The sequence below is a fragment of the Ranitomeya variabilis genome, chromosome 1 (genome assembly GCF_051348905.1).
Source record: "Ranitomeya variabilis isolate aRanVar5 chromosome 1, aRanVar5.hap1, whole genome shotgun sequence".
Classification (NCBI taxonomy): Eukaryota; Metazoa; Chordata; class Amphibia; order Anura; family Dendrobatidae; genus Ranitomeya; species Ranitomeya variabilis.
In genome coordinates this window covers 1,075,037,528-1,075,059,672 of record NC_135232.1, presented here as the reverse complement: position 1 = coordinate 1,075,059,672, position 22,145 = coordinate 1,075,037,528, and the positions used below count along the sequence as shown (strand labels likewise).

Below are 22,145 nucleotides of genomic sequence, written 5' to 3'. Positions count from 1 at the left end.
CTCACATTCAGTGCGGGAAGCTGACGGCTAGGGAAGTGACAGACACCGTAATGTGAGTATGTTTTTTTTTTTTAACATTTACAATGGTAACCTGGGTAAATAGCGGGTTACTAAACGCGGCCCTGCGCTTAGTAACCCGATGTTTACCCTGGTTATCCGGGGGACTTCGGCATCGTTGGTCGCTGGCGAGCTGTCTGTGTTCAATTTTTTTGGGTTGCTTTTGCAGTTGTCAAATGTGACATCCCACCGATAACCCCTCCCACTGTCTGTATACTTACGGAGAAAGGACGCCTGTTGCTCATCACTGGAGCTGCTGACCACCCATCCCCTCGCGTGGGCCAGAGCTAACGCTGCTAAAATGAAGCAAATACATATCTGGTTAACAAATGAATTCATTGTGGGGAGGTGCGCGCAGTTTTGGTCACTTACGACTGCTCGACGCAGGGGAGAAACACGCTGACCCGGGGGAGGAAGATGGGTGGCGGAAGGTCGGGGTTGTTTGCAGCGGTGGTGTAACTGCATCTGTAATGTATACAATATTTCAGCTCCCCAAACAATGTCCCGTAAGCTGTTATAAAATTGCAATATATGACGGTTAACTTACGGGACGGTCCGGGCTGTGGGCTGCCGCTGGTGGCCGCAGTAGTGGCTGCCGCCGAAGCCTGATGCCGGTGGCGTCTCTCTACAAAAAAAAAAAAAAAAGAAGCGCAAGGTTTAGACACCAAAACTACAGATCTCCATACTTAAAAAAAATAAATAAAAATGGCGCCATTGACAGCAAAAAGTTAGGAGCCAATGGAAATTGGCATGCATTTGTTATGTATACAATATTTCAGCTCCCCTCTAATGTCCCATAAGCTGTTATAACATTGCAATATATGACGGTTAACTTACGGGACGGTCTGGGCTGTGGGCTGCCGCTGGTGTCCGCAGTAGTGGCTACCGCCGATGCCCGATGCCGGTGGCGTCTCTCTACACCAAAAAAAAAAGAAATGCAAGGATTAGACACCAAAACTACAGATCTCCATACTTAAAAAAAAAAATAAAAATGGCGCCATTGACAGCAAAAGTTAGGAGCCAATGGAAATTGGCATGCATTTGTTATGTATACAATATTTCAGCTCCCCTCTAATGTCCCGTAAGCTGTTATAACATTGCAATATATAACGGTTAACTTACGGGACGGTCCGGGCTGTGGGCTGCCGCTGGTGGCCGCAGTTGTGGCTGCCACCGATGCCCATTGCCGATGTCGTCTCTCTACACAAAAAAAAGAAGAAACGCAATTTTTAGACACCAAAACTACAGGGCTACAGACCCCCCAAAAAAAACGTAGGCCATTGGCTGCAAGGAGTTTAATTAAATATTGCCTCGCCAAATGTTGGCACATATATAAAAGATAGGAAGCGCCGCATGGCAGCGTGCGTCTCCTGATTCCCCCCTCCTGGCAGGGCGCGCAGTGTTGCCGACCTCGTCGTAAAGATTTGTGGACAATGTACATAACAATAGCGGCCATCCATAAAAATTAAATATGGGGGGGGAGATTCTGGAACCCATGACGTGACCACTTTATCACGGACACCGCATTTTGCTCTCAGTCAATACGGACATGAGAACAAAGTGGCATGTCCAGGACAAGTTGGCAACCACGAGCACAATTATCCCAATTCCCCCCTCCCAGTACCGTGCGTCACCCAAATACCCCATACTGGTATTTGCCTCGCCTTGTCTCCGCCAGCAACTCTGCCAGAAGAAGTGGCTGCTTGTAACGGAGATCGGCCCACTTCTTCTGCAGCTGGAGCGCACTGCGGCGGAGGCCAAATCTCCGCTCCATCATACGCCCAATGCAGCGCAGGACCTCATTTTTGTAGAGATTGGGGTGGGTAGGGCGACTCTCCCGACCCTCGTAATCGAGGGCATCCATTTCTCCCACAAAAAAACGAACCTCAGTCTGCCCCAGAGGAGCAGACCGCTGTCTCGCCGCCATTTTAAGAAAATGAAACGCCCGGCAATGCCTAACCACGCCCAGAGAACGTCCTTGACTCTGCCTCGCTACCGCGTGATCCACATCGCTATAGCGTCTCCGTTTATACACAGCGTCGCGGTTGTGACGCTGGCTCCCGAACTCTCTCTTTGGCGTTCCCATTATCAAGCCTCAGCGCTAGTGTTGAGCGATACCGTCCGATACTTGAAAGTATCGGTATCGGAAAGTATCGGCCGATACCGGCAAAGTATCGGATCCAATCCGATACCGATACCCGATACCAATACAAGTCAATGGGACTCAAGTATCGGACGGTATTCCTGATGGTTCCCAGGGTCTGAAGGAGAGGAAACTCTCCTTCAGGCCCTGGGATCCATATAAATGTGTAAAAGAAAGAATTAAAATAAAAAATATCGCTATACTCACCCTCCGACGCAGCCTGGACCTCAGCGAGGGAACCGGCAGCGTTGTTTGTTTAAAATTCGCGCTTTTACTTGGTTACGTGAAGTCACGGCTTCCCGGCTTGTGATTGGTCAGGGCGGCCATGTTGCCGGGACGCGGACCAATCACAGCAAGCCGTGACGAAATTACGTCACGGCTTGCTGTGATTGGTCCGCGTCCCGGCAACATGGCCGCCATTAACCAATCACAAGTCGGGACGTCACGGGAGGCTGGACACGCGCCCATTTTAAAAAGCGCACGTGTCCAGCCTCCAGTGACGTCCCAGCTTATGATTGGTCCGCGTCCCGGCAACATGGCCGCCATTAACCAATCACAAGCCGTAACGTCACGGGAGGCTGGACACGCGCGCTTTTTAAAATGGGCGCGTGTCCAGCCTCCCGTGATGTCCCGGCTTGTGATTGGTTGCGCCGCGGTCAACCAATCACAAGCCGGGAGGCTGGACACGCGCGCATTTTAAAATTTTAAAATGCGCGCGTGTCCAGCCTCCCGGCTTGTGATTGGTTGATCGCGGCGCAACCAATCACAAGCCGGGACGTCACGGGAGGCTGGACACGCGCCCATTTTAAAATGCGCGCGTGTCCAGCCTCCCGTGACGTCACGGCTTGTGATTGGTTGCGTCTCCCATGTGACTGCGACGCAACCAATCACAAAGCCGGGACGTAATTTTAAAATCCTTAAGGACCTGAAATTACGTCACGGCTTGCTGTGATTGGTTGCGTCGCCCATGTGACTGCGACGCAACCAATCACAACGCCGGAACGTAATTTTAAAATCCTGAAGGACCTGAAATTACGTCACGGCTTGCTGTGATTGGTTGCGTCCCGGTCACATGGGCGGCACGCAACCAATCACAAGCCGGGACTCACGTAAAGGAAAGAAAAGCGCGAATTTTAAACAAAGAACGCTGCCGCTTCCCTCGGTAAGGTGCAGGCTGCGTCGGAGAGGTGAGTATAGCAATATTTTTTATTTTAATTCTCTCTTTTACACATTTTTACATTAATGTTGTTTCGATACCGATACCCGATATCACAAAAATATCGGATCTCGGTACCGGAATTCCGATACAGCAAGTATCGGCCGATACCCGATACTTGCAGTATCGGAATGCTCAACACTACTCAGCGCTCATCGTCCCGGTTTTTTTTCAGCGGCTTGTACAGTAATTTTTGGGTATTATATCAGTATGGCTGTTGTGTCAACATAATGTACCTTATGTATAGAAAATGTGAATGTAGCCATAAAATCGTCGAAAAAAAATTAACATGTGTGAACGCTACGTAACACTATTGGATGTCTTGTTTCAGTTTAGCTAATCATATGTACAAATTTTTTTTATTTTTTATTTTTTCAGGTTGCCATGTCTACTTCTGATGTTCCTGTGCTTGTTAGAATCTCACAACCAGCTTGAGGCTCAAGCACGAAAGAATCGTGCTAAGCGTCAGCGCCGCATGTGGACCAAACAGTGGCTGCAGAAGAGGGATCAATTGTCCCATATGGGCCTAATAAGGGAACTGCAGGAGAACAACCCGCATGATTTCAGGAACTACCTTCGAATGTCGGAGGATTCCTTTAAGGTGCTACTTGATGCTGTGGATCCTTACATCAGGCGGCAAAATACGAACATGCGAGCTGCTGTCCCTGTGGATGAGAGACTGGCTGTCACGCTGCGGTTCCTGGCGACTGGCAGGTCTATGCAAGACTTGCATTACTGCGCCGCAATTTCCCGATCCCTGCTCAGCGTCATCATCCCAGAGACATGTCAAGCAATTATCTCTGCTTTACACCGCAATTACATGCCTTTCCCGGAGACCACGGATGATTGGCAACAGATTTCCTGGGGATTTCATGAGCAATGGCACTTCCCTAATTGCGGTGGGGCCTTGGATGGGAAACATGTCCGCATCACCCACCCACCACACTCCGGCTCCTTTTATTACAACTATAAGGGATATTTCAGCGTAATTCTCATGGCACTCGTTAATGCGAACTACGAATTTATAACTGTGTCTGTTGGGATCAATGGTAGAGTTTCTGATGGCGGAGTTTTGGAGCACACCGATTTTGGGGAACGCTTGAAAGAACAGAAACTGGCCTTGCCGCCCAACAGCGACACTACTGAAAACCTGAACTTTGTGTTTGTCGGAGATGAGGCGTTCCCACTGCATCCCAACCTTCTGAAGCCCTTTTCCCAGAAAACTCTGACACCGGAGCGGCGCATTTTTAATTACCGACTTTCAAGAGCTCGCCGCATTGTGGAGAATGCTTTTGGCATTATGGCAAACCGATTTCGGGTTTTCCACACTGCACTACACATGAAACTAACGTCTATTGACTCAGTGGTGCTTGCCTGTTGCGTCCTGCACAACTTTCTCCGCCGCCGTGATGCCACTGCATACAGCCCTCCACAGTATGTTGACTCTGTTGACCCTGCAAACGGAGATGTAACCCAGGGCGAATGGCGTCTAGAGGAGCACAGGGTTTCTGGCTTGGAAAGTCTGGATCCGGAAGGAACTCTGATGATGCTATGATCTGCAGGGAGAAGTACTGTAACTTTTTCAATGGGCCAGGGGCTGTCCCATGGCAGCATCTTCAGCAGTAGCACAACTGTTGTCATTACGTGTCATAACTTTTAGCATGTATTATGCACTACATTCTGTGGGGTAGATGTGCTCTCGTGTTCCATTTGGTTGAAGACCCATTAAAATCATTTTCTGTTTCAATCTATTCACAGTACTCAACTTCTGTATCAAACATAAGAATAAATATATCTATGTATGCAACATACTCTAGTTCTGTATCAGACATATGAATCTTGGGAGTCCGCAGCATTGTCTGTCCTCGTGCTTTACTGATTTTAAGATGTATATATATAAGCACCCCTGCCATTACATATGTATCTCTCCCCATCACGCTCCGGATGTGTCTCACCCCTGCCATTCCATGTGTCTCTCTCCCCATGACGCTCCCTATGTGTCTCACCCCTGCCATTCCATATGTATCTCTCTCCCCATCACGCTCCGGATTTGTGTCACACCCCTGCCATTCCATATGTATCTCTCTCCCCATCACGCTCCGGATGTGTCTCACCCCTGCCATTCCATATGTATCTCTCTCCCCATCACGCTCCGGATGTGTCTCACCCCTGCCATTCCATATGTATCTCTCTCCCCATCACGCTCCGGATGTGTCTCACCCCTGCCATTCCATGTGTATCTCTCTCCCCATCACGCTCCCGATGTGTCTCACCCCTGCTATTCCATGTGTCTCTCTCCCCATCACGCTCCGGATGTGTCTCACCCCTGCCATTCCATATGTATCTCTCTCCCCATCACGCTCCGGATGTGTCTCACCCCTGCCATTCCATATGTATCTCTCTCCCCATCACGCTCCGGATGTGTCACAACCCTGCCATTCCACATGTATCTCTCTCCCCATCACGCTCCGGTTGTGTCTCACCCCTGCCATTCCATATGTATCTCTCTCCCCATCACGCTCCGGATGTGTCTCACCCCTGCCATTCCATATGTATCTCTCTCCCCATCACGCTCCGGATTTGTGTCACACCCCTGCCATTCCATATGTATCTCTCTCCCCATCACGCTCCGGTTGTGCCTCACCCCTGCCATTCCATATGTATCTCTCTCCCCATCACGCTCCGGATGTGTCTCACCCCTGCCATTCCATATGTATCTCTCTCCCCATCACGCTCCGGATGTGTCTCACCCCTGCCATTCCATGTGTATCTCTCTCCCCATCACGCTCCCGATGTGTCTCACCCCTGCCATTCCATGTGTCTCTCTCCCCATCACGCTCCGGATGTGTCTCACCCCTGCCATTCCATATGTATCTCTCTCCCCATCACGCTCCGGATGTGTCTCACCCCTGCCATTCCATGTGTCTCTCTCCCCATGACGCTCCCTATGTGTCTCACCCCTGCCATTCCATATATACCTCTCTTTTCCCAATGACGCTCCCCATGTGTCTCACCCCTGCTACATATATATATATATATATATATATATATATATATATATATATATATTCATTCATACATTATGTGACACAGTAAACAATAAATCAAAATAAAATGTTACATGTAAAGCTTATAAAGTTTATTAACATATTACAACCGTAACTTGGGAAAAATGTGGCTCAGTAACCAAAAGGTAAAAAAAAAAAAACGGGAAGGCATAAAGTGCTTATGAAACGAAAGTCTATTGGTTTCTGTCCAAGAACACTACAGCTGCTGATAGTAGTTGTCCATCTCGCCGTACGGCTGTGTGGCCGTTGAAGGTCCTTGCAAATAGTCACCAAAAGAAGGGGGTGGAGGTGGTGTACGGAACTGCAAATGAGGTGGGCCCGGTCTGCGGACAGGAGTGCTGTGAATGGGCTCCTGCTGGGGCCCCCAATAAAGCTGGCCACTGGGCTGATGGTCGCTGATGGTCATCATTGAAGTATCACTCAGTTTGCCAGCGTCTGCCTTGTTCAACACCTCAAGTATCAATCTCTCCGCGTTGCTTCGCTGGGTCTGGTCCAGACTGTTTAACCGTTCCCCTACGAAGGTTGGAAATCCGGAGAGCCGGGTTGTGGCATGCTGGATCATTATCTTGTTGGCCAGTGCCAGGAGATCCACCGGTAGACCTGCAGTTGCCTTTCTTTTGTGAGATCGCCGCCTTTCACCTGTCTGCTCCTCAACACACCGGCTTGCGGAGGAATGAGGGGTATCGCTATCGGTCCCTTCCAGTGTATCGAGCTGTTCAGGAGGCACCTGCGAGTACAGGGAAAAAAAAAAGTCAATAACATACAAACAACACAGCCCTAGAGAGCCCCCACCTCCCCAACACCAGTATGCCCGTGCGTGGGAAGCAATGAGGAACAGTTATTATCTAGGTATCAAACCACAGGGGTTACAGAGCTTAACTACTTTTGCCGGCTGTACTGCACGATTGTGCGGAAGACAAAAAAGTTACATTATAGTAGACTTTTGCAATAAGACAGCATTGTAAGGTTGGGAAGGACTGTTTGGACATAGCTATCTGAACAGGAAGTGGCAACTTTTATTATCTGGTGGATTAAACATGAAAAACGTGAATTATTATAATTGGAAACCATGCAGTCTCACATACATATAAGACACACGGCATCCTACAAGCAGGGAAGCTAGGGGGTACTTACATGCTCGTCAGGAGACTCTTCAGCTGATGGCGCACAAAGACTTGTCACAGTCTGGGCCGGGCGAGGGATTTCCTGGTCCCGTGTGAACGCCAGCAGGTCAAAGTACCACAACTTTGGCACATACACGTCGTCGGCTCCGGCCCCAGACTTCTTTGACTTTTCAACCTTGTTCAGCTCTTTTTTGTAGACTGTGCGGAGAGCCTGTATCTTCTTACGCACAATGGTTTCATCCACAGATTCTGTGGGCTGATGCTCTTTGTGGAGGGCCACCAGCTTCTCGTATGCAGCTCTCTTCATGTTGCGGTTGCTATAATCCGCAGACTTTATTTTCCATAAGCAGGGCAGGGAGCGGTACATATCAATGAGTGCCCGCACAAATTCGTTGTCATTGGTAGACATCTGAAAGACAGAAATAGTTAAGTTAAGTTACATTAAGAAATTGAACGCTCAAAAAGGCTGCCAACAAGCGCAACAGCGTAATTGTTTAAAAACTTGCAAGCTCAAACGGATCTCTGCAGAGATCTCGTATACATCACTCTACAATACACATAAATTAGCATTGGTGCATGGCAGATGAAACAAACTGCACAAAGATATGACTTACTTTTGATGCAGTTATGGGATTCAGAATGAAGACGCTGCAGAGTTCTGGATTGCACTGTTGAAGGACACAGAACGAAGACGTTGCAGAGTTCTAGTTTGCAAAATAGGACGCACAGGTAGCGGAGGACGCACAAGTGATTCCAAAGGCCAGACTGTATAGAGTCGCGGTTTATATTTCGGAACGCAGCTATAGATGATCCTACTATGGCCAATCAGCGTTCACAGGTAGACGGTGTCACAGCCAGTCATTCCAAGCACATTTAAATTAAGGTAATGTATTGTTATAGAGCCCCCTTAATGTACATGACACCTCCCAGGCCGTCATCTTTTGTACTGAAAAGCGTCACCTTTAATTAAATGTTTTGGAAAAGCCCCCTTTTTGTAATGTACAAAGGCGTCTCGTTTGGTATGTCCTGTTATGAGTCATCAACTTTGTTTATGTATGTCACGATAGCATCTCCTTAAAATTAAATCCTATTAAAAGGCGTCCCGTTTTATAATGTCAGTATTGTATGGCGTCTCCTTTTTAATGTGATTTACGTTATAGTGTCTCCATTTTAATTACATTTGAAAAGAAAAGACGTCACCTTTTGTGGCGTATTGATTTTGTCACCTCCCTTGCCATCACGGCTGAGGGTGTCTCTTTTTGTAATGTTAAACACCTACCTGGCTAGAACGAGACGCTGCGACGCCCCCTTTGATCGTTGCTGGCGTCGTTGCTTTTGCTGTCAAACACGACAATACACACCGATCTGACGACCAAATAAAGTTCTGGACCTCTAGCCCCGACCAACGATATCACAGCGGGGTCCAGATCGCTGCGGCGTGTCAAACACAACGATATCGTTATTTAGGACGCTGCAACGTCACGGATCGCTATCGTTATCGTTACAAAGTCATTTCGTGTGAAGGTACCTTAAGTCTGTCTGCGGTCCCTCCTTGCAATCGTCCTCCGCTGACCACACCAATGCTGCCTGTGTACCCATGTAACCTATTTAAAACTGCATAGAGCCTGCTTTTTTATTTTAGGCCTAGTAAGTCTGTCTGCGGCCCCTCCTTGCAATCGTCCTCCGCTGACCACACCAATGCTGCCTGTGTACCCATGTAACCTATTTAAAACTGCATAGAACCTATTTTATTATTTTAGGCCTAGTAAGTCTGTCTGCGGTCCCTCCTTGCAATCGTCCTCCGCTGACCACACCAATGCTGCCTGTGTAAACCTGTAACCAATTTAAAACTGCATAGAGCCAACTTTTTTAGTTAACACATACTACCTTTGTCTGTCTGCGCCCCTAAATCACGCTGTCCTCCACTGAAAAAGCTGAGCTTCAACCTTCAGGCTCTCATTGAGTATTTTTTAATGTCACACTGCAGTTGGCCTACTACTTTGGTTGTGGCCTAGTAACGGTGTCTGCCACTCCCTGGTGTTGTCCTCCGCTGAAAAAGCTGAGCTTCAACCTTCAGGCTCTCATTGAGTATTTTTTAATGTCACACTGCAGTTGCCCTACTACTTTGGTTGGGGCCTAGTAACGGTGTCTGCTGCTCCTTGGTGTTCTCCTCCAGGTTTCCTTGTCTGAGCTTCAACCTTCAGGCTCTCATTGAGTATTTTGTAATGTCACACTGCAGTTGCCCTACTACTTTGGTTGGGGCCTAGTAACGGTGTCTGCCGCTCCTTGGTGTTCTCCTCCACTGAACAAAGCAGTGCCGCCTGTTTACTCCTGTTACCAATTTTGAACTTCATTTGGCCCACTTAATTACTTGGGCCCACTAACTGTGTCAGCCTCTCATTACAGTTGTCCTCCACTGAACAAACTAATGCCGCCTGGTTAGTCCTGTTACCAATTTTGAACTTCATTTAGGCTAGTTTATTCTTTGGCCCTATATCTGTGTTTCCTCCTCATCCTGCTTATTGCCCAGCCACTGCTAGATGAGTCTGCTGGTACATTGACCCAGACCACTACATTCCCCTTGCACTCTACACAGCCAGAATCTGACTCTGTTGAAAGTAAGGTTCCCCTTCCCGCATGCTATACCACCTTACACTGGGACAAAGAGGAAGGTGCAGATGAAAGTGCAGGTTCCTTCATCAGGTGGGGGGGCATACTCGTTGGCGACGTCACTGGCACAGGGCCCCTCATAGTAAGCAAAAGTGTCGCTGCCAGTGGGAGGCGCCCCCGCCGTGCAAACACACCGCCGTAATTTGAGGAGCCCTGTGCCAGTGCCAATGCCAAAGAGTGGGCCCCCCCTGCTTGCTCAGGATCACAGCACTTGCAAAGTTGAAATACTTACCTCTCACTGCGCCACTGCCGTGACGTGGTCCAGATTTCCTGGGCCCACAAAATACTTGAACCAGCCCTACCCCCAACAACTTTAGCCAAATGACCCCCAATTTCCAATGCCTAACTATTATTATAAGGGAAATTAAGATTGACAAGCTTCATTAACAAGAATGGATGTTTTTGCCATTAAAATGGGCACTCTAGGTGTTTTCCTGGCCCCCACTCACTGCCGACTATGCTGCCCCATTGACTTGCTTTGGGTTTCGTGTTTCGGCCGATCCCGACTTTACGAGATAATCGGCCGATTTCACTCGACCCGACTTTTGAGATAGTCGAGTTCCGCGAAACCCGACTCGACCCTAAAAAAGTCAAAGTCGCTCAACCCTACTCATCACTAGTGAGAACCCCACTGATCATAGAAGAGCGTACATTCTTCATGCAAGAAAGACAAAGTGAAACCTCCTGACCATAAGAGTTTACACTCTATAGGAGAGGATCCCACTGAACATAAGATATTACACACTACAGAAGAGAGAGTTATCCAGTGACTCTAGAGATTAAATTGTATTTACCGTACAAACTGTGCTTCACTGGTAACACAGGTCAACAAAAAAAAATTTTTTTTCTGGTGTCCAAAATATTTTAATGAATTTGGGGTATTTTTGGGGTGCTGATTCTGAATATGCTATCAGTTTTGCCAGATTGGCTCAAGTTTTTGACATTTTTGGTATCTTATTTATAGCACTTGTTGGTAAATGCGACGCATCATCTCATTAATTTCTTTGGATTAGTACTTGAACTGAGCAGTTCTCAATATAGTTTTGTGTTAATTAGTGTTCTAAAAGTTTGTTCATAGCTTGATTTTTGCACTAACTTTATGTTGTTGTCTGTTTTCCAGTGAAAAGCATGAACTCATCAAGAAGAAGTTGTCTTAACGATCCAGACTCATTCTGTTACATTTGTGGTGAATACACACTGCCAAAACATGGAAGAAACATAACAGACTTCGTAAAAAAAAGTGTATTTTGCCTATTTTGGGGTTATGCTTGGGGACCAAGACAAGTTTTGGGCACCACACATAGTGTGCAAAGCATGTATCGAATTATTACGAAAATGGAGCAAAGGACAAAGAAAAAGCTTCAAATTTGGTGTTCCAATGGTGTGGAGAGAGCCAAAAAATCATCATGATGACTGTTATTTCTGTGCAGTGCAAGTGCAAGGATTCAATAAGCATAAGAAACGAAAATGGGAGTAACATGGAATCTGCAAGAAGGCCTGTCCCTCATTGTGAAGATGTGCCTGTACCTGTGTTTACCATAAATAACAGTCATCATGATGATTTTTTGGCTCTCTCCACACCTTTGGAACACCAAATATGAAGCTTTTTCTTTGTCCTTTGCTCCATTTTCGTAATAATTCGATACATGCTTTGCACACTATGTGTGGTGCCCAAAACTTGTATTGGTCCCCAAGCATAACCCCAAAATAGGCAAAATACACTTTTTTTACGAAGTCTGTTATGTTTCTTCTATGTTTTGGCAGTGTGTATTCACCACAAATGTAACAGAATGAGTCTGGATCGTTAAGACAACTTCTTCTTGATGAGTTCATGCTTTTCACTGGAAAACAGACAACAACATAAAGTTAGTGCAAAAATCAAGCTATGAACAAACTTTTAGAACACTAATTAACACAAAACTATATTGAGAACTGCTCAGTTCAAGTACTAATCCATAGAAATTAATGAGATGATACGTCGCATTTACCAACAAGTGCTATAAATAAGATACCAAAAATCTCAAAAACTTGAGCCAATCTGGCAAAACTGATGACATATTCAGAATCAGCACCCCAAAAATACCCTAAATTCGATGAAATATCTTTGGCACCAAAAATGCTGTTGACCAGTGTAATCATAGATCTGCAATGGCCCAGGTAATGACAACCACTGAACAAGACATGACAATCTATTAGCTGCAGAGCATTTTCTAGAAGACATTAGCTCACTTACTGATGCTTCATTAGTGTGGGAAGTGGTGTCACAAATTAAACCTCAAAATGTTCAAACTGATATGAAATTTCAGGAAATGTGACTCAAACTCAATCCTCCGTGGATCGATCTCCTCATCTTTAATAATTACCATTAAATTATTTGCATATGAATACACCAACATAAAACCTTATGTAGAGTTTAAAAAATAAGCCATTTTACTGGAGTTCAATGGAATAAAATAATCCAGTAATTATTGTGTAATCTGTGACTATGATGCAAACTCAAATGATGAGAAAATGGATGATATGTCAATTGAATTTGTGTTGAATTTTTGAAAACTTGCTTCTCACAGTGAATGTGAAAAACATGCAATTGAATTGCCAAAAAATAACCCTTTCTCATTTTACACATTGCAAAAGATTGCATAAGCCAGACAAAGCTCATGTGACCTCAGGCATTGTGTGTTGTTCAGCCATCTATTCAGGGCTTACAGATATTACTAGGACATATGTATAATGTCTTAATTGTGTTTTTATGCTTTTTACAGAGTTTGTTGTCCTTTGCTGCTATCTACTGGTCGTTGTTATGATATGCTTTTCATGTGTTTTAGCTTTAACCCCTTAGTGACAGAGCCAATTTGGTACTTAATGACCGAGCCAATTTTTACAATTCTGACAACTGTCACTTTATGAAATTATAACTCTGGAACACTTTAACGAATCCCACTGATTCTGAGACTGTTTTTCGTGACATGTTGTACTTCATGATAGTGGTAACATTTCTTCAATATTACTTGCGATTATTTATTAAAAAAATGGAAATATGGCGAACATTTTTAAAATTTAGCAATTTTCAAACTTTATGCCCTTAAATCAGAGATATTTCACACAAAATAGTTAATAAATAACATTTCCCACATGTCTACTTTACATCAGCACAATTTTGGAATCAAATTTTTTTTTTGTTAGGAAGTTATAAGGGTTAAAAGTTGACCAGCGATTTCTCATTTTTACAACAAAATTTACAAAACCATTTTTTTTAGGGCCCATCTCACATTTAAAGTCACTTTGATGGGTGTACATGACAGAAAATACCCAAACTTGACAACATTCTACAAATTAAACCCCTCAAGGTGCTCAAAACCACATTCAAGAAGTTTATTAACCCTTTACGTGCTTCACAGGAACTGAAACAATGTGGAAGGAAAAAATGAACATTTAAATTTTTTTGCAAACATTTTAATTCAGAACCAATTTTTTTTATTTTCTTAAGTGTAAAAAGAGAAAAAGAACCATAAAATTTGTTGTGCAATTTCTCTTGAATATGCAGATACCCAATATGTGGGGGTAAACTACTGTTTGGGCGCACGGCAGAGCTTGGAAGAGAAGGGGCACCATTTGACTTTTTCAATGCAGAATTGGCTGGAATTGAGATTGGACGCCATGTTGGGTTTGAGAGCCCCTGATGTGCCTAAACAGTAGAAACCCCCCACAAGTGACACCATTGTGGAAACTAGACCCTTTACGAAACTTGTCTAAATGTGTGATGAGCACTTTAAACCCCCAGGTGCTTCACAGAAGTTTATAACGTAGAGCCATGAAAATAAAAAATCACATTTTTTCGACAAAAATGATTTTTCGCCCCCAAGTTTTTATTTTTACAAAGGTAACAGGAGAAATTAGACCACAATCGTTGTTGTGCAATTTATCCTGAGTACGCTGATACCCGATATGTGGGGGTAAACCACAGTTTGGGCGCATGGCAGAGCTTGGAAGAGAAGGAGCACCGCTTGACTTTTTCAATGCAGAATTGGCTGGAATTGAGATTGGATGCCTTATCACGTTTGGAGAGCCAATGATGTGCTTAAACAGTGGAAACCCCCCACAAGTGAAACCTTTTTGGAAACTAGACCCACTACAGAACTTATCTAGATGTGTGGTGAGCACTTTGAATCCCCATGTGCTTCACAGAAATGTATAACGTAGAGCCGTGAAAATGAAAAATCCATTTTTTTTCCTCAAAAATTATTTTTTTAGCTTGCAATTTTTTATTTTCTCAAGGGTAACAGGAGAAATTGGATGCCAAAATTTGTTGTCCAGTTTGTCCTTAGTACGCTGATACCCCATATAAGGGGAGGACTACTATTTGGGCAAACCTCGGGGCTCGGAAGGGGAGTAGTGATGTTTTAAAATGCAAACTTTGATGGAATGGTCTGTGGGCGTCATGTTGCATTTGCAGAGCTCCTGATGTATCTAAACAGTAGAAACCCCCCACAAGTGACCCAATTTTGGAAACTAGACCCTCCAGAGAGATTATCTAGATGTGTGGTGAGCACTATGAACCCCCAACTACTTCACAGTAGTTTATAATGTAGAGCCATGAAAATAAAAAATCATATTTTTTCCACAAAAATGATCTTTTCACCCGAAAATGTTTACTTTCACAAGGGTCACAGGAGAAATTGGACCCCAAAATGTATTGTGCAATTTATGTTGAGTATGCTGATACCCCATATCTGGGAAAGAACCACTGTTTGGGCGCATGGCTGAGCTCGGAAGGGAAGGAGTGCCGTTTTGGAATGCAGACATTGATAGAATGGTCTGCGGGTGTTATATTGCGTTTGCAGAGCCCCTGATGTACCTAAACAGTAGAAACCCCCCACAAGTGACCCCATTTTGGAAACTAGACCACCCAAGGAACTATCTAGATGTGTGGTGAGCACTTTGAATGCCCAAGTGCTTCACAGAAGTTTATAATGCAGAGTCATGAAAATATTTTTTTTTTCCACAAAAATGATTTTTTTCGTCCCCAATTTTTTATTTTCATAAAGGTCACAGGAGAAATTGAACCCCAAAATTTGTTGTCCAATTTGTCCTGAGTATGCTGATGCCCCATATGTGATGGGACCACAGTTTGGGCACACATCAGGGCTTGGAACGGAAGTAGTGATGTTTTAAAATGCAGACTTTGATGGAATGGTCTGCGGGCATCATGTTGTATTTGCAGAGCCCCTGATGTGTCTAAACAGTAGAAACCCCCCACAAGTGACCCTATTTTGGAAACTAGACCCCCAAGGAATGCCCAAGTGCTTGATAGAAGTTTGACGCAGAGCCATGAAAATAAAAAATCATCTTTTTCCACAAAAATGATTTTTTAGCCCCCAATTTTTTTTATTTTCGCAAGGGTAAGAGAAGAAACTGGACCCCAAAGTTGTTGTCCAGTTAGTCTTGAGTATGTTGATACCCCATATGTGGGGGTAAACCACTGTTTAAGCGTGGCAGAGCTCAGAAGGGAGGGAGCACCATTTGACTTTTTAAGCGCAAAATTGGCTGTCGCGTTTGGAGACCCCCTGATGTACCTAAACAGTGGAAACCCCCCAATTCTAACTCCAACCCTAACCCCAACACACCCCTAACCCTAATCCCATCCCTAACCATAACCCTAATCACTACCCTAATGCCAAAACACCACTAATCCCAACTCTAACCCTAATCAAATCCCTAAGCCCAACACACTCCTAATCATAACCTCAACCCTAACCTCAAACCTAACCCTAATCCCAACCCTAATCCCAATACACCCCTAACCCTAATCCCAACCCTAACCTTAACCCTAATCCCAAACCTAACCTTAATCCAAAACGTAACCCTAATGCCAACCCTATCCCTAACTTTAGCCCAAACCTTAACCCTAACTTTAGCCCCAACCCTAACCCTAACCCTAGCCCTAACCCTAACTTTAGGCTAAACCCTAACCCTAACCCTAGTCCTAACCCTAACCATAATTTGAAAATGGAAATACATACATTTTTTTTATTTTATTGTTTTTTCCTAACTAAGGGGGTGATAAAGGGGGGGGTATTTATTATTTTTTCTATTTTGATCACTGTGATAGGATCTCACATTGAGCAAAATAAAACAAGAGGAAGAATCTTCCTCTGCAGGTCGGCACGTCATGGCAGGCGCACTGCGCATGCGCCCGCCATTTTCTTCCCAGAGGAAGAAGCCGGCGGCCAGGAGGGGACGCGGGAGGACCCAGGGACACCGGTAAGTATAACAGGGTCCCCGATCCCCCTATTTCTCTGTCCTCTGATGTGCGATCACATCAGAGAACAGAGAATGACACACCACTTTTTTTTCCAGTCTCCGGTAAACGGTTAATGTCTTGCGTTCGCAAAACAGGGGTCGGTAAAAACCGACCTCGATCATGTTCTTTGGGGACTTGGCTACCCCCGGCAGCCAAGACCCCAAAGATCTGCTGGGTGCCGGCCAACAGGCACACTGCACATGCAAAAGTGTAACCAGACTCTAAAGGTCAGAGAGAACTTTGAGACATCTAGAGTTAAGCATCGTGACAAACTAGATGTATTAAGGGACATATTTGAACGCTATTTAGCAGCTTTTCCATGCCCTAACAATGATGTAGCAGATTTAACTGCAACAGTGAATTGTGTATCTGCCGCCTATGATCCCTACCAGAAACTGTCTTCAAAGTACATCACATTCCTGAGTAACTTTGACATGGATGATGCATAGCAGAGCTCGCTGAAAGAGAAACTCTACTCCAAGTAAAAACTGCATTGATACGAGATGCCCAGGACAGGGCAAAGTTCTGCAGTTCTGTTAGGTCACATTGCTCAACATCAACCAAAATCTCATCTCAGTCTTCATGATCTTCTCATTCCAGAAAGTCAACATTGTCTGACAAGCTACTGGAAATCCATGCCAGTGCAGAGTAGGCTAGAGTTAGAAGCTAATTTGCCAGGAAGGAAGCAGAAGTAGAAGCAAAAAGAAATTGGATGAAACCAGAAGCTCAAAGAACTGAGATTTGGTCCCAATTAAAAATGCAGGAAGCTGAAGCCAAATTAAAAAAGCAGGAATTGGAAGCTCAACATAGTAACATAGTAACATAGCTAGCAAGGCCGAAAAACAACATTTGTGCATCCAGATCAGGCTATATTCTGTGAGAATAAATCCCCAGATCTACGTCCTTCTAAAGAACCTAATAACTGTAAGATACAATATTTTCACTCTCCAGGAAGACATCCAGGCTTCTCTTGAACCCCTCCACGGAGTTCGCCATCCACACCTACTCAGGCAAGGAATTCCAGATTCTCACTGCCCTAACAGTAAAGAATCCTCTTCTATCTGGGGGAAAAACCTTCTCTCCTCCAGACGCAGAGAATACCCCCTTGTGACGATCACCTTCCTTGGTATAAACAAGTCCTCGGAGAGATATTTTTATTGTCCCCTAATATACTTATAGATGGTTATTAGATCGCCCCTCAGTTGAAAACAGAAAAGGATGGAATCCTAATTAAAGATCTTCCAAACTGAAAGAGAAGAAATAGCTGCCCTTCAGGTCCTTAAGCGAGCACCAGATCAAGATGCTCATCTGGAATGCCTCATTACAAGAGAAGCAAAAAACCAAACTGATCACACTACTGATTACATGCTCAGACGATCATCCAGGCTAGCTCCACTTCCAATCTACCACATAGATGTAGTCAAGCAGCAAAAGACATCACCACTTGCTACTGACAAGGTGACAAGGAAAATTTCAAAAGTATCCCACAAATTATGCCACATCTAATAAAGCCTCTTAAACAGCAGCTTAACTCTTATGCCACATAATTTTGTCCTCGTACATCTCAGCCATATAAACAGAACTTACATCCCCTAAGTTAATTCAGCAACAATGACTTGGAGATCAGACTTTTATGGCTTTGCCAGATACATGATTTTCAGGGATTTAATAAACATCAGTCTCTCCAACTTTGATGAGAGTCGAGAATTTTAGAGCCTGGAAGCTAACCTTTTAAGTTGTAAGGCACAGAATCTGCAGAGTGCATCAAAACATTAAGAGCAGTTCATGTAGGTCTTTCAGATGCAGGTCTTGCAGCAGCATGGGAGAGACTGGAGCAATCCTATGGCATCTCAGAAGCCATATAAAGTGCCTTATTTAAGAAACTACAAACATTCCCAAATTTAACTAGTAATGTTATCCAAGCATGTTCAGGTTCTAACCAAGTTACTTTGGCGTGCTTGAATAATGTGTTCAAGTCCCCGCGCCTGCATGTTTCGACAGCCTGTTCAACAGCTGAAACACATGCAGGGAATGCATAACAAACAAGCAATCCATGCATGTGTTGCGACTATTGAACAGCCACAAGAGATGCAGCTGCGGGGACTCAGACATATTTTTCAAACAAGCCGAAGACACTCGGTTACCACCCGAACATGCTCGAATAACACTTTATCCGAGCACGACCACTCATCACTATTAACTAACAAAGACAGCCGCAAGTTTCAGGATCTGAGTCACCTGTTAAAGAAAATAGAATTGGCAAAATTAGACCCATGTCTTTCAGGATTGACTTACCTTGACACTGCTCATGGCGTTAATCCAGTGGTATAAAAATTGCTATACAACATGCAGGAGAATGATCCCAGTTTCAAATTCACTGAACCTACTCCACCATCTTTATTATCAACTGCAAGGTATGATACTATAACACTACCACCAAATGTAGAAAGTTAAGGGGCACAGTATCGGTTAGGAACACTGACATTCCATTTACTGCTCCTTCTTTTGCTAAACTAAATGCTCTTGCACTTAATGATATGGAGAACAAAAATATGCACCCAAGCCACAAAAGGCCTCTCCCACTTAAGGAATGTCATGCTCTCAAGGCAAAGACTTTGCAAGAGGGCAGAGATACTCTCAAGGAGCTTGGGATATGTTACAAATGTGCATCCTCAGGTGATGCAGCTATAGACTATAAGGCTGTCATTAGGTACACCAAATTAAGTTGTGACAAACAAGTTGTGGCTATGCATCCAACAACAGCTCCTCACAATTCACAACCTTCAAAAACATCCAATCCTGCCTCAATGCATGGCAGGAAGTTAAAAGCTTCTGACCTAACTGCAATTGGTGTTTTCTTTTCATGCATTAAAGTTTGCAGAGAAGGGACCAATCCTAAATACTGCACCAAGGTATGTCTGATCTAGGTCTCTGCAGAAGACCAACCTGACAAGGCCACCATACTGTATGCCATAATTGATGAGCAAAGCAACAGGTCTCTAACTAAACCTAAATTATTTGAGATCTTCCACATAAGGGGACATGAGGCTCCTTACACCCTCAACAACTGCTGTGGTCGAATGGAGACATCTGGCAGGAAGGCCTTTGGATACATTTTCTCTTCAATCAAGAGAAATATGCACATACCCTTAATTGAAAGTGAACAGATACCCAATAGGGAAAATATCCCACTCATAAAAACTACACTTTACTATCCCCACTTGAGACATCTAGCTAAGAAGATTGATATTGATATTCTAATTCTACTCAGAAGGGACATTGTGAAGGTCCACAAGGTGCCCCAACAATGCAATGACCCAAATGACTCTCCATATGCACAGAGACTTGATCTAGGCTGGATAATCATGTGCAATGTTAGATTGGATTAGAGTCAAAAACCTTCCAAAGTCAAAAACCTTTGTTCTCCAAAATGGTGCTTCCGGCACTCGCAGTGGCATGACGGGCTGGGGGAAATCCCGGTGACAACAGATGCCCGTGAGCATCACACTCGAGCACCATCAGCAACGCCGATGACCATCCGACACACCGCACCTGCTTCTGACCCGGACACCATTTTTACGAAGGGCAACAGTGCTGGAAACAATACGGATAGAGGAAAACCGCAGACACAATATGACAGGTGCAAAAACAGTGCCTAATGACAGAATCATACAGGTAAGGATAGACATAATAGTGGGGAAGAAAGATAAAGTGCAATGCACATATAGAGGTCTAAAAATACCAGAGTGTATCCAAATAGGATCAAAGGAGAAAATAATACAGTCTCAAAGCAGATAATAAAGATATATGAATAGTGTACATATAAGACCAAAAAAAAAAAAAAAAAGAAAAATGCACTGTCATAATAGTGCAGATAACATCGATTGCAGGTCATAATATCTCATATCCTATTCGATGTCAGAGAAAGTTCATGAGTGATGGATAAGGTCCATGTATAATGATCATACGTTTTACAGTTCTTAAAGGAAAAGATGCCTCATAGGGTATGTTCCAACACATCCTAATTGTGATATAGTTAAACATGCTCCATAAGAAGAATATGAATGTTATTTGAAATGCTGAAACAAGCTAAGAAATAAATACAGTAAAAAAAGAGAACACACAATTAAAATACAAGGCCTGACAAACACGGAAATCACAAAATACAAATGAACAAGTAATGAATGACCACCAATGGTCTATTTATAAGAATGGGGCAAAACTAAGCTGCTCGTTTAATCCTGCTGGTATCATAGTGCCATGTATGGTAACTCAGCGTTTTTTGTCTTATGTCTTTGTATACAGTGCATCAATTGATCATGAGAATGGCCTTGAGGCCGTCAAGCTCTGCATGCGGTCTAGTAACTGAAAGTTCCTACTTCACCACAAAGAAGAGACTTACATTGATGATGTTTTCAGTCTTCAGTATCCGGGCATTGATCTAGAGTTTTGTCCTGATGTCAGCATCCTCATCTCAAATCTGAGAACGTTGGTTTAGACTGTCAGTGATTTGAATACTTCTCCAGATGGACAAGGCTTGTTCGCGCCACTGCAAGGTGAGTCCACATTGTACTGTGCTATTGCAAGGACGTTAATGCTGATAGTTGTGAACTGTCATAAGCCTCTCTCTGCGGAAGAAATTGCTCTGAGTGAGTTGTTTGTGATGTAATGGGTACAGAAAGTATTCAGACCCCTTTAAATTTTTCAATATTTGTTTCATTGCAGCCATTTAGTAAATTAAAAATATATATTTTTTTTCTCACTAATGTACACTCCGCACCCCATCTTGTCTTAAAAAAACTGAAATTTAGTATTTTTTGCAAATTTAACTAAAAAGGAAAACTGAAATATCACATGATCATAAGTATTCAGACCCTTTGATCAGACACTCATATTTAAGTAACATGCTGTCCATTTCCTTGTGATCCTCCTTGAGTTGGATCTACTCCTTCATTGGAGTCCAGCTATGTTTAATTAACCCCTTCCCGACCTGTGACGCCACATGGGCGTCATGAAAGTCGGTGCCAATCTGACCTGTGACGCCTATGTGGCGTCATGGCAGGATCGCGTTCCTGCAGATCGGGTGAAAGGGTTAACTGACATTTCACCTGACCTGCAGAGACAGGGGGAGTGGTACATGAGCCCAGGGGGGAGGCTTCGCCCCCCCGTGGCTACGATCTCTCTGATTGGCTGTTGAAAGTGACGTTTTACTTTCACTTTCAATGAAAGCAATCATAATATTTCACCAATGAAAATTGGTGAAATATTACAATCCTGCCATGGCCGATGCTGCAATATCATTGGCCATGGCTGGAGACCACGAACTGCCCCCGCCACAGATCTCCTCCCCTCTGTCCTCAGTCCGGTCCTCTGCTCCCCTCCATCCTCCTGTCCGCTCGCCCCGTGCTCCGATCCCACCCCCCCGTGCTCTGATCTCACCCCCCATAATTACCAACCTCCGGTGTCCCTCCCGGTGTCCATCCATCTTCTGCATGGGTGTCGCCATCTTCCAAAATGGTGGGCGCATGCGCAGTGCGCCTGCTGAATCTGCCAGCCGGCAGATTCG

General features: G+C 44.4%; 1 protein-coding gene and 1 long non-coding RNA gene across 2 annotated transcripts; both read right to left on the bottom strand.

Moving 5' to 3' along the window:
• Positions 1 to 172: 172 nt before the first annotated feature.
• Positions 173 to 1,253, bottom strand: LOC143788014 (uncharacterized). The gene is made up of 4 exons (XR_013218538.1): positions 1,180 to 1,253; positions 605 to 682; positions 430 to 522; positions 173 to 353 (listed from the first exon to the last, which is right to left on the bottom strand). It is a non-coding gene; the product is annotated as an uncharacterized LOC143788014 (long non-coding RNA).
• Positions 1,254 to 6,471: 5,218 nt separating this feature from the next.
• Positions 6,472 to 18,889, bottom strand: LOC143800173 (uncharacterized). The gene is made up of 4 exons (XM_077281180.1): positions 18,875 to 18,889; positions 8,223 to 8,276; positions 7,619 to 8,017; positions 6,472 to 7,211 (listed from the first exon to the last, which is right to left on the bottom strand). The coding sequence occupies exons 1-4, from the start codon at positions 18,887 to 18,889 to the stop codon at positions 6,681 to 6,683; spliced, it is 999 nt and encodes a 332-aa protein (XP_077137295.1). The 3' UTR covers positions 6,472 to 6,680.
• Positions 18,890 to 22,145: the final 3,256 nt, after the last annotated feature.

Bases quoted from the DNA above. Each gene is read 5' to 3' on its own strand.
- LOC143800173 (XM_077281180.1), bottom strand. The intron at 8,018-8,222 runs GTAAGTCATATC...TCTGTCTTTCAG, and splicing joins ATCCCATAACTGCATCAAAA to ATGTCTACCAATGACAACGA. The intron at 7,212-7,618 runs GTAAGTACCCCC...CTGTACTCGCAG, and splicing joins AAGAGTCTCCTGACGAGCAT to GTGCCTCCTGAACAGCTCGA.